This window comes from Acanthaster planci, linkage group LG19, assembly GCF_054643075.1.
Source record: "Acanthaster planci isolate LZ-2023a linkage group LG19, COTS_SCS, whole genome shotgun sequence".
Taxonomy (NCBI): Eukaryota; Metazoa; Echinodermata; class Asteroidea; order Valvatida; family Acanthasteridae; genus Acanthaster; species Acanthaster planci.
This window is the reverse complement of record NC_141795.1, coordinates 12,664,519-12,681,494: the sequence shown is the minus strand read 5'-3', so window position 1 is coordinate 12,681,494 and position 16,976 is coordinate 12,664,519. Positions and strand designations below refer to the sequence as shown.

General features: G+C 40.3%; 1 protein-coding gene across 1 annotated transcript; it reads right to left on the bottom strand.

The window, feature by feature from the left end:
* Nucleotides 1-2,202: 2,202 nt before the first annotated feature.
* On the bottom strand, nucleotides 2,203-16,291 carry LOC110990490 (steroid 17-alpha-hydroxylase/17,20 lyase-like). Its single transcript, XM_022255560.2, has 9 exons — nucleotides 15,975-16,291; nucleotides 13,339-13,518; nucleotides 12,675-12,768; nucleotides 10,128-10,286; nucleotides 9,370-9,578; nucleotides 7,648-7,773; nucleotides 6,461-6,700; nucleotides 5,912-6,010; nucleotides 2,203-4,564 (listed from the first exon to the last, which is right to left on the bottom strand). Exons 1-9 carry the CDS (start codon nucleotides 16,123-16,125, stop codon nucleotides 4,302-4,304), a joined length of 1,521 nt encoding a protein of 506 aa, XP_022111252.2. The 5' UTR covers nucleotides 16,126-16,291; the 3' UTR covers nucleotides 2,203-4,301.
* Between the last annotated feature and the right edge of the window lie 685 nt (nucleotides 16,292-16,976).

Below are 16,976 nucleotides of genomic sequence, written 5' to 3'. Positions count from 1 at the left end.
GCAACTTCATATTTATATTCTTTTCAGTCTAATGGCCAGGGCCGCGCTTGCTCCCCCTGTTCCGCTGCTGTTTAGCAGAGGGTTCAGACTCTGCCGCTATCTCATAAAACAACTTTGAAAAAATACCGAAAACAAACGCTTCTAATTTAAAACGGTTATAAAACAATTAAAGTGAAGTAATGTAAACCCAAAACGCAAACAAAGGAAACGTCTCCAAAACGCAAACTTGCGGGAGAAATGCATCTCGCTAAAACGATTTAAAAAAAAAACAGAAAGAAACGTTTGTGAAGAAAGTCTCATATTTGAAATTGCACTCGAAAATACATATCGCTTTCAAAACGTACCCACACTGCAAGCCTATATCGTAAAGACGAACTTGGAAAAAATCTCGCAAAAACAAACTTGGCAAAAATATACTTCACTTTTTGAAAATGGACATTTAGGCTAACGCTGGAAAATGTACTTCAAATTGCCTGTACTTGAACATGGGACGAACTGTTTTCAATGAGATTCAAATATTCCAAACGTTCATGACGTTCAAAAAACATAACATAAACATGTACACTATAAATTAAATTCGGCTCAAAGCTTTAATGGAAGGCCTAGCAGCAAAAACGCAAACTTTTGCAGGAAAGAAATCATTTGGACAAAGCCGTGAATTCGGATAGAAATTAGTCTAATTACGTGGTATTCTTTACTAATTACTCAAACTGAAACATCAAAACAAACGCTTGTACACAACTTTCATGTGGAGATTTTACCATGGTGGTGTGAAAGCTGCAGTGAAATACCACCTTTACAATAACTTACGTGATAAAGGATATTACATGTAAACGCGGCGAATGGCTCGCTTTCTTTTTGTCTAGGTCTCCGTGCGAAAGCAATGACAAGGTCAAAGAACTTTCTGCAAGTACACGAGCGATATATCACATATACTTGTGATTGGGTGAGTGTGTCAGATGATCTGTTCGGCGCGTACAGGCCAAGAAACCTTTATTTTACGCTCGTATCATATTAAAGGGAGGTAACAAAGTGTGCATTGCCACAATTAATAAAAAATTATGCAAAACAATTGGGGCAGGTATGCAAATATCCAATGGGTAGAAACTTTCAGCCAATGAGAAGCGTTGCAGCCACGTAAGGTCGCCGACTTGCCTATACTAGCAATGTGGCCCATAGCATGGTCACAGCCACTCAAGGCACGCAGAGCCTTTTCGTAAATTATCGAAATTAATTTGCCCACTACCTCCCCCTCGAGCTCACTGCTCTACATTTCAATCAGAGGATTTGGGCTACGTCCTTTTTATACTATGCTGGCCGTTTGGCGGCCGTAGACGTCCAGCAACCCATTATTTCTCATTTCATAACTGAGCTTTCCCTTGACGGCTTAAATGTTCAACACTTAAATTGGAGAACATGAAGTACATACACTCGACTGTATGTGCAACATCAGTGGGGGTGATCTTTTCCATTCTGTGTTGCATATCACATTTGCCTTATTGCTCAAGTGTAGCCCGAATGAGCAACATCAGTGGAAGCCTAAAATTTTATACATATAATTCGTTACAATGAATTTCAAGTGTACTCATTTGCGCGCATAGCGTTATGGCACTTCCTGGCCGAATGTTTCACATCGGTGAGAAGAAAGTGCCCACACATTTAATTTGTATTTGGGTCTGGTGTGTCCGTGGTTGGGTCTGGTGTGTCCGTGGTTGGGTCTGGTGTGTCCATGGTTGGGTCTGGTGTGCCCATGTGTGGGTCTGGTGTGTCCATGGTTGGGTCTGGTGTGCCCATGGTTGGGTCTGGTGTGCCCATGGTTGGGTCTGGTGTGCCCACTGTTGGGTCTGGCGTGCCCATGGTTGGGTCTGGTGAGCCCAATTTAACATTATATTGTAACCTGAGATTGTTTGACCGGACTACCATTGCGATCGATGTCTCACACTCAATAAGTTAATAACCTTCCAGGCCTCGGCATCAGCTCAAACAGATAAACAGTTTTGTGTTGTTTCCATCCCTTGAGTCCGCGTCTAAACGTATATCATTAGGATAAGACTGATCGGCTGATCAAAACTATTTTTTGAACACACGGTATGCTTTTGCCTGAGAGAGATTAAAAAATTACGGGCTGTTTCTTCTGCTGTGAATAAAGTGCTTTCATGGGTATCGTAAAAGAAGCCAAATCAGACAGCTGACACAATATCATAATTGTTAACAAATTAAGCAAAAGAACATCTTTAGGCTACACAGCATACAATAATCACCGTGAAAATAAAGCTCAAGGCAACAGGTCAAAAACTTGTTCAATACGTTGTTAGGATTAAATACCTACAACTACATCGATAGATTAGTACATTATCTATTGAAATCATTTAAAATGAAGGACTGGCTAAAATTTAGATTACAGGCTATAGTTGCATAGACAAAATGCCAATTACATATTTTTCATAATAATACATTACAGGAACCTACAAAACCCACCAACCTTTAAAAGAGAAAACATCACTAATAAATTGCATCAGCATGATGTGATTAATATCCACGACAGCAGCAAGAAAAATATACATGTAAATTATTTATATCAATGATCATTTGTGATTCCATTCACCCATAATTATACAAAAAACACCTTTTACTGTAAACACAACTTTAATAACATTAAAAAATACCGCCACGATGTAAGGAACACCACTCTGTGACCATTTTCACAAAGTGCCAAATAATTTATGCTGTTGGAATGCTGTTGCAATGACAAAAATAAGCCAACATTAGTAATTAAAAATTTCTAATCATCAATAAGTACTTGCCATTTTTAATTCAATATACATGTCTGCAGTAAAATTTGATCAGTCAAGTCTTTAGAATATAGAAAAACTACAAGAATAGACAACACTTATCATTTTCATCACACTGAAAATTTGCTTTAACTTCATAGTATGCATAAAAATTTCCTGACCCCACAAAAATCATTTTTTGGTTCAATTTTACACGTATGTGTGCAAGGACAGATTCAGGGGGCCATATACCCCCCTCCCCTTTAGACAAGGAGCCACCCCTATTTATTAAGCAAATGAGAGAAAGGCGATTATTGATCTACTTCATTTTGCTTTCCTTTGAAATGCACATATAAAGCCCACAAATGTGTCCTCGCCCCACCCCTCAAAAAGGCCATACAGGGCTACATGAAAAAACGTCCAAATTGTTTGTCCCCCAAGAGTCCCCCTGAAGCAATTGGTTTTGGATTCACCCTAATTCCTGTGTAATGTACATGTATCGTCAGCATTTGTTGGCAAGTTATGCCACTTTTCTTAAGCACAGGTTTAATTTACAGCCCATCATTTGTGCATTTCCTTTGAGCCAACGACATAATTCAGAATCTAAAGAAGGGCGCCGAAGAACAAACCACATGTACTACAATATACTAGGATTTTGATTTCAGATCCAAATTTGCTGCATCATGTTTTGAATTGGATCTTCATACTTGGACATGTCGGACACATTCTCACGTTCAGCCAAAAGCAGCTACGACATGTCATGCGCTGAACCAATGAAATACAGTAACCGCCCATGTGTTTTGTGTCAATGCGTGTGTGCTTCTGATTGCGATTTTCCAATTTGCATTGGTTTATAGAGGGAGTTTAGTCCCATAACCATCTTTCAACCAAATGTGCTTTTCAACAATACTTTAGACAATTACATTTTGGATAACTGCAAATGATGGACTGTACCTTTAAGTCTGAGTGGTGGTCTGACTTCTAAACTAGCAAAGTTTACAGGCTGATGAAATGCAGTTTTCTTTGTACTCTTTTTCAATGTATTCTTTCACACCCCCCATTTAGTTAAATACATTGAAAAGTTCACTTCTTTAAACACTTCAAATTATCCCTTGCTTTCCTGGACAATTGAAGGTGCTGCTGCTACAATATCATCCAGGAAAGACAGTTCATTGCAGAGGTTTTTCTGTTAAAATTGTGAACCGTTGTAACATTTAGGCTTTCTTCCTGGATTGATACTACAGTTTTGCTCATGAATATGGAAATACTCATTAGTATAAAAAGCAAAAAGGCAGCAACCAAATGAAAATAAGGTCAACTGAAACACACAGGTGCAATTTGAAGGTTTGTATTAAAACATTTTGATTGCAGCTACCCTTTAGCTACATACCCAAACCATATCAAAATCAAGACGATTCTACATGATTTATATCAAACTTCAGAAGTTAGAGCTATGTAGCCAGCATTGATGGGGTACCTCCTCCTATGAGTCTATTTGTGTTATTTAGGTGTGGATACCAATTGATGAGCTTAATATTGCTTCTTAACACACACTTCCATCTCATCAATTGGCTGATGTGTCAGTGCCGCTACCCTGTTCAAAGTCAAGACGGACTCGGACTCCTTCCCTGGTACCTTGTAGAAAGTGTACCGGCTGAACAGCCAAGTGAAGAGCAGGAAGATTTCTTTCTTGGCAAAGTCCTCGCCCAGGCAGACGCGACGTCCAGCACTGAAGGGAAGGAAACTCTCAGGGAGCTTGGAGAGAAGTTGTCCATTGTCATCCAAGAAACGCTCTATCACAGAATGTAACAATAAATGTCAACTGTCATAGGAATAATCTGAAGGATATAGAGATGAAGTGCTGGTTTAGTAGATTTTCTATCCAGCACATCAGTGCCTTCTGTGTCTGTGAGGAAAAGTTACAGAAATCCCTGATTTGGAGCCAAAAATCTATGCTTCATTTTCGTCATTTAGGCCTAAGACAAGAAACATTGTGATCATGCCACCACTGTTTGAAGAGTTACTGTCTAGCTTCAGGCTTCAAAGGCCCCACACTTGTGGTCTACCATGGAAGAAGGAAAAAATTGGTTCTACGATTGTGGCTATCAATCGTGAGGCAGTAAAATGCTTGTATGAAAATTGATGAAGGTACATGTGAAGGTGTTTTGGGTTTCTTTTTGAGGGGGCAGGTCAAATTCAGTTTGTTGAAAAAGTGGGATCCTGCAAAACACAGATGATTTGTGTTTTACTGAGTTTGCTCCTTCTGGCTGAGGGATTTTTTATTTGATAGAAGATATTTGAAATTGAAGGGTTTAATTGGTCATTCTTGAAGAGAAACAGCCTCTTGTCTTAGAAGTGGAACAGCGGAAGCCACTTCAGTAACATGCACTGGTGCATTTGCAATTTTGAAAAGGAATATGGTGGAAAAAACTAGCAACATAACGATAATGTCAACAGAAGGTTACAAAAGGCTTGCTCTACCATCAACATCTTAAAACAATTTTTAAATCACTCCAACTGACTACTTCATGATTTTAAGTCTGTGGAAAAAATGAGATTTTCTTTACAAAACTACTGAAGTCTAAATTCAATGTTACTTGGTATTACTTGTAGCTCATAGAGATAAAAGTGGAAAAATTGCACTCAATCTTGAAGTACAATGAGCATCCAACAGTGTTTCCAAAAAAATCCAGTTTCTGGATGAGTAGGCTATATTTTAAAGTTTGTGCTTTTACATGGATGGTTTCTTCTTGCATGTACATGAGACTCTTATATACATGTATGTGGATGAATCTTGTATTGTAATACTGTTGTTTGAGCTTACAAAAACAATCACAGATGGGCATATTCAAACGAAGAGGGCAAGCATGCTATAAGCAGGCCCATTGGAAGGTATAAAAAAGGGGGGGACAGGGCATCCCCCCCGTTCCGGCGGCCATGGCTATAAGTAACAATGTCGTACATGTGGAGAGTATCACGATGTTCCTGTCAATTGTGCAATGAACAGACTTTCAAATTTGCCAGCCCCTGTAAGAGGTACAACACTGGACTGATGACTGCGAGCTCCCACTAAGGCTAATAGGGACTATCAGGAGGAAAATAAAAACACTTTTTTTTGGTTTTAAAAGTGTTGAATTTACCTGGTTTAAACTTCTCCGGTTCATTCCACTCTTTGGGGTCATTGTGAAGGGCCAGAATGTCAATCATCACTGTAGTGCCTTTAGGAATGTCATATCCAGCTGCAGAATGGTACAAAACCAAATATCACACACCTAGCTGCTGAATAAATTCTCCCATTAAGAGAAATATCATGGGGGGAAATGGCAGACATACATGTGTACATATACAGTAAGAGGATAAAATGACCAGCATATTTCCATACAGGATTTTAAATTTGGTCTTGAACGGCACCCAGGATGATAGGTTTTGGGTTTGAGAATGAAGGTAAAAGTAACGTGGACATGGGGTTCATGGTTTTGGAAAATAGTGGCGTTTGCGGGCCAATGCAGGTGCTATGATGCTGGAATGGTAGACAGGAGATTGTGGGAAATATCAGTGGTGGTGATCAGGTCTTGTGAAGGGTGGAGCATCCAATTAGAGTGTGTTTGGTCACTTAGAGGGAAACAGGCCTCTGAATCCTGTTCCGTAAGGAAGGGACAGGGACACGGGGTTAGGACAGAAATACTCACCCAGTGTGGTGTCCTCCATCACAGCATGGGGCAAGCCAGTTGGTGCCACTGTACCATACCGAAATATCTCAAGAATGGTGGCTTCAGTGAATGGCAAAGAGGCCCTGTCATCCAGCGAGGGGAGTCTATCACGGCCTAAGACCTCATCAATCTCCATGGCAACCTTTTGCTGGATGTCAGGGTTCTCTACCATGAGACCAACTGCCCAGTGAAGGGTTATAATAGTAGTTTCGGTTCCAGCTGTGTGTCAAAACATATTGATAAAGGAAACAGTCAGAACTTTGGAAAAAACAAACTACAGTAAAACATTTGAGGCCTTACATTTTGCAACCTAAACATTCTAACTCTTTGGTGTTTCCTTCCATGTAATTTGAACTTCCACCACGTTTAAAATCAAAACTTACAAGAAGACACTGAGGTAAAAAGGAAAAAAAAGAATATTTTCAGAGGCAGATGGCAAGGAGGCAAATACCTTACAAAGAGCTGCGTTGGGAACTATTGAGGGCCCTGAGAGAGTGTACTAAAGATATAGATGTGGGAGCAGTTCCTTGACACTTGGTATGTGTAGCATGTATATGCATACCTCTTGACCATACACAACAGAAACACACAGATGCAGCCTTGGCAGCAGCTTTCATGTTTCACTGCCAGAGAGTGTCAAGTCATGACAAGCAAAGATCGATAACGAAAGATGGATAACGGAGCCCAAAAGCTGTAATCACCATGGGCGCAATTTGAGCAAGTGATACGCCTGCGCAGTTTACATTAATGCTTGGGCGCAGGCTCACCAGGTGCACATGCCTGCTGCGGCACCTGCGCCTTTGCATTAATGTGCATTGCGCAGGCGTATCGCTTGCTCAAATGGCGCCTATGCGATTACAATGTTTTACGTGTATTTACGGTAAAGTTCGCCATCTTGCGGCACTATACGATCTTTGATAACAAGGTACTTCTGCCCCAAAGTGATGTTTCAGCTTTGCCTCTGGTCCCAAAACCATTTAAAGGCCTTCAATGCTTGGACTTCATATTGAAAGGTGCGAAGCTCTTAAAACAAAAACTCTGCTCAGGGTGATCAAGAAGCTTCAAATTTAGAGACCCACAGTCTGGCAACACTGAAAACTCCACCACGGCCAAAGTGATGGTTTTAGAATAAGCTCTTTAGAGTATTGTGTTTTTTTAACACGTACCACCAAAGATATCCGAGACGGTGTGGACAATGTGCGTGTCGGTGATTTTGTCAGCTTCCTCCTCTCCAGCTTCAATTGCCTGCTTCTGGGTCAACAGCAATGAGTCAAAGAAGTCCCGCACATTGTCTGCAGTGAACAAGGGAAAAAATAGCCTGGAGTGCAGAACAAGTCAATCACTCCCCACTTATGATGAAACAAGTGATGAAGACCTTAACATTTCTTGACCATTCTGCCCAAATCCTCTTCAAACCCAACAAGACAATAAACTCTTTCACTGCTGTTAACTTGGATCGACTGCGAAGCATCTTGATGAAAGTTGCCTGAAAAAGTTGCAGGTACCGGTAGGCAAGGTGGATGTGCACATCAATGTCAAATCAAGTAACTGAATTTGGCTCCCTGCATATACATGTAAATTTTGGTACATGCAGATGCCAAATCTGATGATCTTCAAGCTTTTGTGTCATCACAGTACTGATACTTTTCTCCTATTAACTCTCCCACTGTCAAGTTAAAATTTACGATCTGAAAACCCCATCCAAATTGGTCAGGTTTTTCTTGTGTCAAGGCTTTTAAAGTGTCAAGAGTAAAAGTACATTCCTGAAGCACTGGAAAGCAGCCTAGAGTGCACTGAAGTGTGGCAGTGCGTCCACTTGTCCCGAGTTTACGACATGCATACAAAAGACCAACATTGAGGATAAGTTTTGAAGAGGTATAAACCTGACGACGCACAGAGCATATTGTCTGAAATGCTGAGTGCCACCGGTTCTTTTCAGGACCCCACATACTCCAAAAAGAGATACCTGTACATCCATGGTGCTACCTCAATCCTATCTAGTTTACTTGCTACCTTCACCATGAAAAGCTTCAAATTTCATCAGGTATTAAACCATTCTTTGCAATTCAAATACATGTAGTTTTGGAGTGTGCTTGTGCAACCTGTATTTCTCGCCATGAGTCCTGATCGCCTTTTTCCCCTGTGATGCATTGTTGATTTTGGTATCGCACCCCACTCCAGATTTTGTTTGGATCAATTCTCACTGCCATGAGTTCGAGTTTTTAAGGCCCTTGTCAGTCTCTATTATGCCTTTCTCTTTCCTGATGAATATTGTCTTAATGTCTTTGCAACCTAACATAATAATTCAAGTCATGTTAATAACATTGCATTTCTAACTTAGGGCAAAACTCAGTTGTGTAAATGATATGATGATGCTGAACCGCTCGCACAAGAATACTCTTCACACATTGAATGTCATTTGTCCGTTCCCAACGCTACCAATTTTTGTCCACAAAAGAGCCGATGAAAATTGTTATTTTACATATACATGCATCTCCAAATTCTAGCCTGGTTTCGGATCTGAGTGAATGGCATAAGTTCGAGATTGTACGGGACCAGCCTCACCGGGTATGTGAAGTTTTGGAACTTAAAATGTCAATTTTCCATGGTTGGAGCTAAAAGTAGGATCTTCAAATCAAAGCCAGAAAGTCAAAATAAGAAAGTCAGAATTCCACCACAGAAGAATCTTATCCCTGGTGGATGGCACAGGGAGTGTTTGATTTTGATGGATCATGCCCAGTGCCTAGTAAAGGACACTGGGGGTTAGGATCGATATACCACAGAAGCATGAACGTCAGCTTTGTAGAGCATCATGACATATCAAAGTCCTGTGTCCTGGTTACAAATGTCTGATTATAACAAGTTGATGACAAATTTCTGGGACTCACCTGGATTGAACTGTTCACGGTGCCTCTTTAACTCCCCATAGAACACATCAAGCATAGCACACACGATCTTGCGGACCTTTTTCTCACTTTGAGTTGGAATGAAACTCAAGGCTGGGAAATAGTCCGGCAGCAGACCATTGCCAAAGGCTTTCTGCACTTCAACATTCAAGTCAATCCACTGCAACAGTTCCGGTTGGTTGAATTCATACCTTTAATGAGATGGCAATATCACATACAGAACTCCATTGCCCCATTATTTTCCGACTACAACTTTCAATACATGTATGTCCAATGTACGTATCAGCTCCAAAGAAAACAGTCCTATGGTCTGTTTTTCAATTCTCTCCACTCCTCTATTACCCTCAGGTGGATAACGACAAGATATGCATAGGAAGATAAAATGTTGGGTTTATTATGAATAACATTTCTATAGAAGCAACAGAACATTCAAAGCAATAGATCTATATGAATATCCCATAGTAAGAATTAAAACAACTAAAAAAAAAATCATTTACACTGTATTATAAAGCAAGCCATTTCTGATTTTTTTAAATGAAAAAGAATGGGTACATGGCCATGTTATAAGAAAACGGTTACACTTTCAATTACGCTGAGTCTCGTAAAAAGTCAGCACATGGTCAAGTTCAAACAAATACTAAACTGTGCATTTCATTCAAAATTATAATACCATTCCATGCTGACACATGAAGTGATCGCAAGATCTTTACGATCACAGATACATGCACATGTATACTTACTGCCTGCCAAAGCACATGGAAGCCAGGATGTTATATACAATCTGACCAATGGTGTACTTTGGTGCAAATGGCTTGTCTCCAAGTCCATCCAGAACCTTGGCAATTTCAGGTGTGACACTGTATACCAGCTTCTCCAGCTGTTCTTTCTTTGCAAAATGCCTAGAATGCATTGAGTAAAGGTAACAGTCAGGAGATATTCTGACAGATGAAGATTAATGTCTACAACATAAAAGAGCATGCATGCACGGTACATGCATGTGCAATGTACACGCAATGCATGCATTTTGCTACAACCTCAATCCTACGGTGTCGAGCAGTGCACCCCCAAGGCTACATGTACACGTACTTGTACCTGCTTTCTCACCCCGGCACTGCATATTCGCATACAAGTTTGTGGAGGTACTATGTACAGGTGTACATGAATGTTAAGGAAAAGTCTAGTGCCTGATTGTACTTTTGATTACCACATTAATTTTAGTATGGAGCCTGGTATGGTACTAGTCCATTCTCCATGGCAGGACCTACATGTACTATGTATAAGATGGCACAATTTTTTCAGAGATTAAAAGCTGAAATCATACCCACACATGCTCAGTTTCACATTTCATTTTAATATTCATGAAAACGAAAACTTGGGGATTATGTAAGAGACAAAAAGGAAGTAGGACAGTAATTACACCTTTGGCTGGAATCCCAGAGCTGTATTACATTATTAGAGCACTTATATGTATACCCATTGCCTGGTGCAGAAAGATTTTGAAGCAACCTTACATGTAAGCACAAACATTTTGAATAAGTGCACTTGACTGTAAAGAACAAAGAAACATAATTGAATAATGTAGTCAAATGGCAACTTTCAAGCACAGCACACATGACTAATATGACACATGTACCGGTATCGCACGGTTTCTGTCAGAAATAATGCATTAATTAAAATGTCTCAGCGAAATCTCTCAGCAGCAAAGATGTACAAGTGTTTGTGTTGTTCATTGCATTGTTTATCAAATTTATAATTATCCCTGCATGACAGTTGCACATTTGTGAGTTTCTACAGATGGACACTCACAAGCAGGTTTCTCATTGCACAATGAAGAGCCGGCAGAGCTCTAGTCATTTAAAATGGTGAAAACTCATTGTAATTATTCACACCTAAAACACATCAGAACAATTCACATTACATATGATATCAATGTTACCCTTCTATTGCTTCCGCCTCGTCAAATGAGTCAGTAAGAAAGTTGCCTATCCAGGGGTTACAGTTAGAAGTAGAACTGGGAATTACGTAACCTCTGGGGAAGAGGTTGGCATGTGCATCTTTACTCGCAAGGCAACACTACACAAAATCTGGATCAAGATTTTAGGGAGTTAAAATATAATGTACATGTACATGTAGGGCATAGTGATCAATTTCATGTGATTGGCCTGGAAGGGCAACTGTTAGCTTTGGTTTTAAGGATGTCAACAGAATTTATCCCTAACCCTGTAGAGACCTCAAGATCACCCAGCAGTAGATACCGGGTATTTCTTATTGAAGTTTGTTGATCTGATGAGAAGCAAACAGCTGACTTTTACATCTGTTTATATGCATTAACAACTATTGTCAGATCCAAACTGAAGTCAGTTTGCCATACTGCGTATGGGTCATTCCATGAGGCTGGGGCACAATTTGTGACAGTGTCAGTTGTTACATCTGTTCCGTACTAAATGAACAGCTATTTCCTTGCACGTGGATTCCAAATTGACATTGTTACACATCCTGCAAGGCTGAATACAAAGGGGTGTGTTATTTTTACAGAATAAATAACCTACTCTACAGGTCATGACAGGTGGGTAAAACTTTTGGACGCAACAAGGACACCGTCACAAATTGTGCCCCAACCTCATGGAATGACCCATATTGTACCAGCTACAGTGCACATATTTAATACCTGTATCATGCAGCAGCATTTGGGGTGCTTTAATAGGTTTCATTGGAACCCAACCCATTAACACACTGTAGGCATCACCAGGATTTTTTTGGTGGGAAGTATAACATTTGACAGCAAATCTAACCATTAACGATTAAATGTGGCAAACTTCCAGGTACTGTACATAAACAAACACATTATATTCAAACAAATTGTTGACGTTCATCCCTTTTCCTGTTTTTATTTATTTATTTATTTTTATTTTATCGTTTCTTTTGGTTTACCTTTTCTTTTCCCCTCACTGCATTTATTTTGTTCGGGGGAGGGGGGGTTGGAACTCCCTTCCCCCACCCCCAAGGTGCCAAGAACTAAGACCGTACAGCATTCACAGACTAGATCTATGGAGTCCCTCACTGACACTGGCAACAAATAATGCAGTGATGCTATACCAACCAGTGCTCATTGCTACATTGCTGCCTAGCAGACCACACAGCCTTGAACACATGATTTTCAGATGAAAATTGCTCAAGAGTGTTAAGATGAGTGCTGTGTACTCCACGCTGAATGTTGCTGCTGGAGTATCAAAGCATCCACTCTCACTCATACTGGGCCCATTCTTTCTCAGTGTAGATCAACTTACCTCAGTGCAGTGTGACCAAGCTTGCGTTGGTACCTCCACTGTGGACCATAGTTGGAGAACACAATATCTTTGTATCCCTCCGTAAATATCTCAACTGGGTTACAGAAACAGAAACACACATGATTGTTAGAGAGCTGAACTGATCTCATACACCACTGAGCAAGGACACAGACACTGAGACCACTTGGTATTATCCAACTTGACAAACTGAATTGATGGCACAGGTGGCTAGTGCCTGAAATGCTTGGCTCTCACCACTGTATGTCTTGGATTCGATTGCCAGCTTGGGCCACGCTCTGCATGTGAGTAGAGTTGGTTGTTGGTTCTCCCCTGTGCTACAAGGGTTTTTCTCATATAGTATGTAGAGTGCCCTCCTATTGTGTCTGCCATGCTTCTTAAAGGCTTATTGTTCATGCACTGGGAACATCTTGTAGTTTTGGTTTTGTGCAAGACAAAGTATGCAAGATCTTTGCTTTGACGGTTAATAAACACTGTTATTGTGAACTCAAAACATGAAAACAACTCAACGGAATGAAAGCTGCAATAAATTAAAAACTTAATATTTAACCAATTAGGTAAAATAGCAGGAAAAAACAGTCACATGTTCCACAACAACAAATGCATAAGCCTATACAGGTATGCAATTCTTCTGTGCAAAGTGTACCTGAGTATATGGCTGGTCGACCTGCAAACTCCACAGCTTTCTTCAGCAGTGCTTCTTTGACAACCTCAACAGTGTTCAGCATAATCACATCCCGATTAGCAAACTTCAGTGAGTAAACAGGCCCATATTTCTTATGCAGATCACTGAAGACCTCCACCGCAGTTTTATTGGACATAAATGCTGAAAAAAATTTGAAAAACCACAACAATTTCACATCAAATGAAAAACGACTGTAGGAATTTTATTAAATAATTTTATCAAATAAGTCCAAAATTGCATTAGATTCTTATCTTATGTGTACAAAATCACTCACAATGACAATGTGGTTTGTGGAAAAGTGATACAGAACTTTCAGTACTCACCTACATGTAAATACAGAGGTGACAGTGACACTGCCCTGAATGTTTACAGGATTAATTTTGTGGAAAAACGTACATGTAGTTTTTAAGGAAAATTGTGACAGGTGTCAGATGCAACAACTGCACACAGTACAGCAAACTCAAACATAACAGCCAGCAGATTTATAAGCTAATTTGATAGACCATTGCTAGAAGGGAAACCTACACTTCACTGCTGACTGGTCAGTTTACTGAATCAAAAAACGATAACCACCAAAACTTTCAAAAAGGAGAACTGAACAGCATCCCAGTTACTGGATCTGGAGTTACCCACAATGCCACTGTACACTGCACATATTTGAACCACATGTAGACAGACTATACGGAAAGAGTTCCATATGTATATGGACAACATTACATGTAATTTTCCCTTGAAAAGTTGTAACAGCCATCAGAAAGTGATAACATGTCCTAACAAGTGAAATTTAGGTAAGAAAATTCTGAAGCATTTACATGTACTTAGAAAACACTTGGGTTTTTTCAGACAAGTCTCAAAGGTTTGTGCAAGGTTATACTCAAACTCCTGCAAGGATAGGCACACCAACAAGGCAGTTTTATTGTGTGTGCATATGTCTCTTGCCACAGCTTCAATTTTAATCAACGTTTAACTGTTTATCCGGAATACCAATACCACAGCTTTAGGGCAAACCGGATTAAGAAAACAAGCAATCTCAACAAAGATCACTATAGGCGGTACCCATGACCACCAACATATCAACAGTGGTTGTGATACCCAAGGCCACAACTCAGATATAGTGATAGCCAATGACCACTATTCACCAATACACCAACAGCTGTTGTGTAATCATATTAGAGCAAACAAAAATGTACTAGAACTATTAAGGTGTAAAGCACATGCAATCTTTTAGGCACCTGTCTACAATAATGAAGCTGTAAAAAAATCACATGGCAAATGTGGTAAACTCTACATGTAGTTCCTTCCACTGGCACCTGTAGAGGGGAATAGCCCATGTGGTACATCACTGCCCATGAATCTACGGCAAAATATATGGACTATATTCAATAAACCTGAATCTGCCCGTGTGGCACATCACGGGGAACAAAATTGGGCAACACAAAGTATGGAATAATGGAGCTCGACCTCTTCTGGGGCCCTAAATTCCGTAAACTTGCTTAATTATCGTGCCTCATAATCCCGTACACAAATCAAGGCATCCAGGAGGAATGACTGGGGAGGAAGCGGGAAAATAATGCAACAGTTCAACGTTGATGTTTCTTGATTGAAGCTGCGACAATAAATGAGGCAACCCGAGCTGTCTGCATGGCGTGGTTGCCATTTCCCACCATGACCAGCGACTCTTGCTTTGATTAACTGCTGAAGGATCCTCCCTCGGCCTCAACTAATGTTTTTTACAAGTTTGATTACTCCTACCACGTCAGCAATGCCTGTAAGGCCTAAAATTTGGCATGATAGTGCAACACGCACCGCGAACAGCGTGCGGCTACTTTGTGCCAATCCTGTAAGTTCACCCTTCGGGTCACTCCCCGCTGACCTTTCCGTTGAGTATAATGAATTTTACCTGCTATGCGGTAAAATATGTTGTTAGATTTACATAAAATGTCATACTTGTCCCCTTTTAATTTAAACTTGCTGGCATTTATGACACTTCAAATCTGGAAAGGTCTGATATGCAATACATGTACATGTATGCCCCCCAAAAGGCACTGGGCATGCCTACTTGCTCGGGTATTGTGTACATGTACTTGGGGACCCCAGTTTTTTACATTTTAATCTTGCAAAACTGATAAGTCCCCCCCCCCAAAAAAAACAAAAGCAGCACTCTCCTTATACTTAACTAGCAATGACCCCATTTCTTGGAAATTTCAAATTGTAAATTGTGAGAAAATGCGACTTTCTTATTGATAAACTAACCATGCAAATTTGAATCCACCATTTGTCATGTGTTAAAACACAGTTTTCCCTTAGCCCAGGTGGACTCCCTGATGGTACTACAGTATGTAATGAAATGAAGACAACGTCAAACCTGGCCTAAGTTTCCCCTCCAAGTTTCCCTCAAAACCCTGCCCTTTTTTGACAACATCCCGACATGTACACTCACCACATCCACATACAGCATGATGTCAAAGTCAACTCCCAAGGTGAATTCATAAGTTAAAATGCAGCTCACCCTTCTATATTCCACAAATTTACAATCCCCACTTGTCCACAAACCCCGATACAACTGTTCTGAAAAGGGCTGATTTAATTTAACTCACCGGTGACATTCCCCAATAAGGGCACTGCAAAGGGTCCGGGGGGAAAGTTAGCAGGTCGCTTCGTGCTCCTGTACAACGCATAGGCAGCAAGTGTACACACTGCTACCAAAACTGTGGTAGCATTCACGTAAAAGTCACCCAAAATAGCCATTTTTCATCCAATTACATGAATTCTGATACTGTCAAGCTGGCAAACGCAAATTAAAACCTAGAACTCGAGAATGAGCAAGTTTTATGATCACGCAGGATAGAGTAGAACACTAATCGTGTCTGCCAACACAGCCAGCGTCGAGAAGCGCACATATGTATGACGTCACCCACATTCGACATGCAACGTACACAGAAATTACATTTGTACGTGTGCTCATCGTTTAATTTTAACCAGCTTGTTTACTTGAAATAAGCTGGTTAAACGATATGCGCACGTACATGCACATGTACACATTACCACCATGCGAAATACACGTACCGATCCTATGAAATATTCTAACTTCTAAGGCTCACTTTTTATGCATCTTTATACTTTTCTTCCTGCATATTTACTATCCAGAAAGCGGGACAAAACTTCAGCAAGTAGTGGAGGAACATTAGCCTCATACATATACATGAGCCTCTCAGTGCAAGCTGCAGGGTGTCATCCATTTAATGATTCTGACGTTGAAAGTTCCATATGTGGTGTGAGATCAAACTTAACACCAGCAAAGACAAGCTCCTTGTTGGTCTTTACTACCGCAGCCCCAACATCACACACGAAAACAACGAGAGGTTTTTTTTAGAATGTAAACAATAGCCACATCGTGGTCCTTTGAGACTTTAATTAAATCAGTTGGTCTGATGGTCAAGTCCGGGTAGGCGATGAGCAGTCAGCAAGCATCTTCTACGACAAAGTAGGTACAGGACTCATACTTAACACAACAGGTTGAAATACCAACAAGAAACATAGAAGGACAAGTACCCTCAACATTAAATTTTATTCTCACCAACGAAGACTTTATGGTAGAG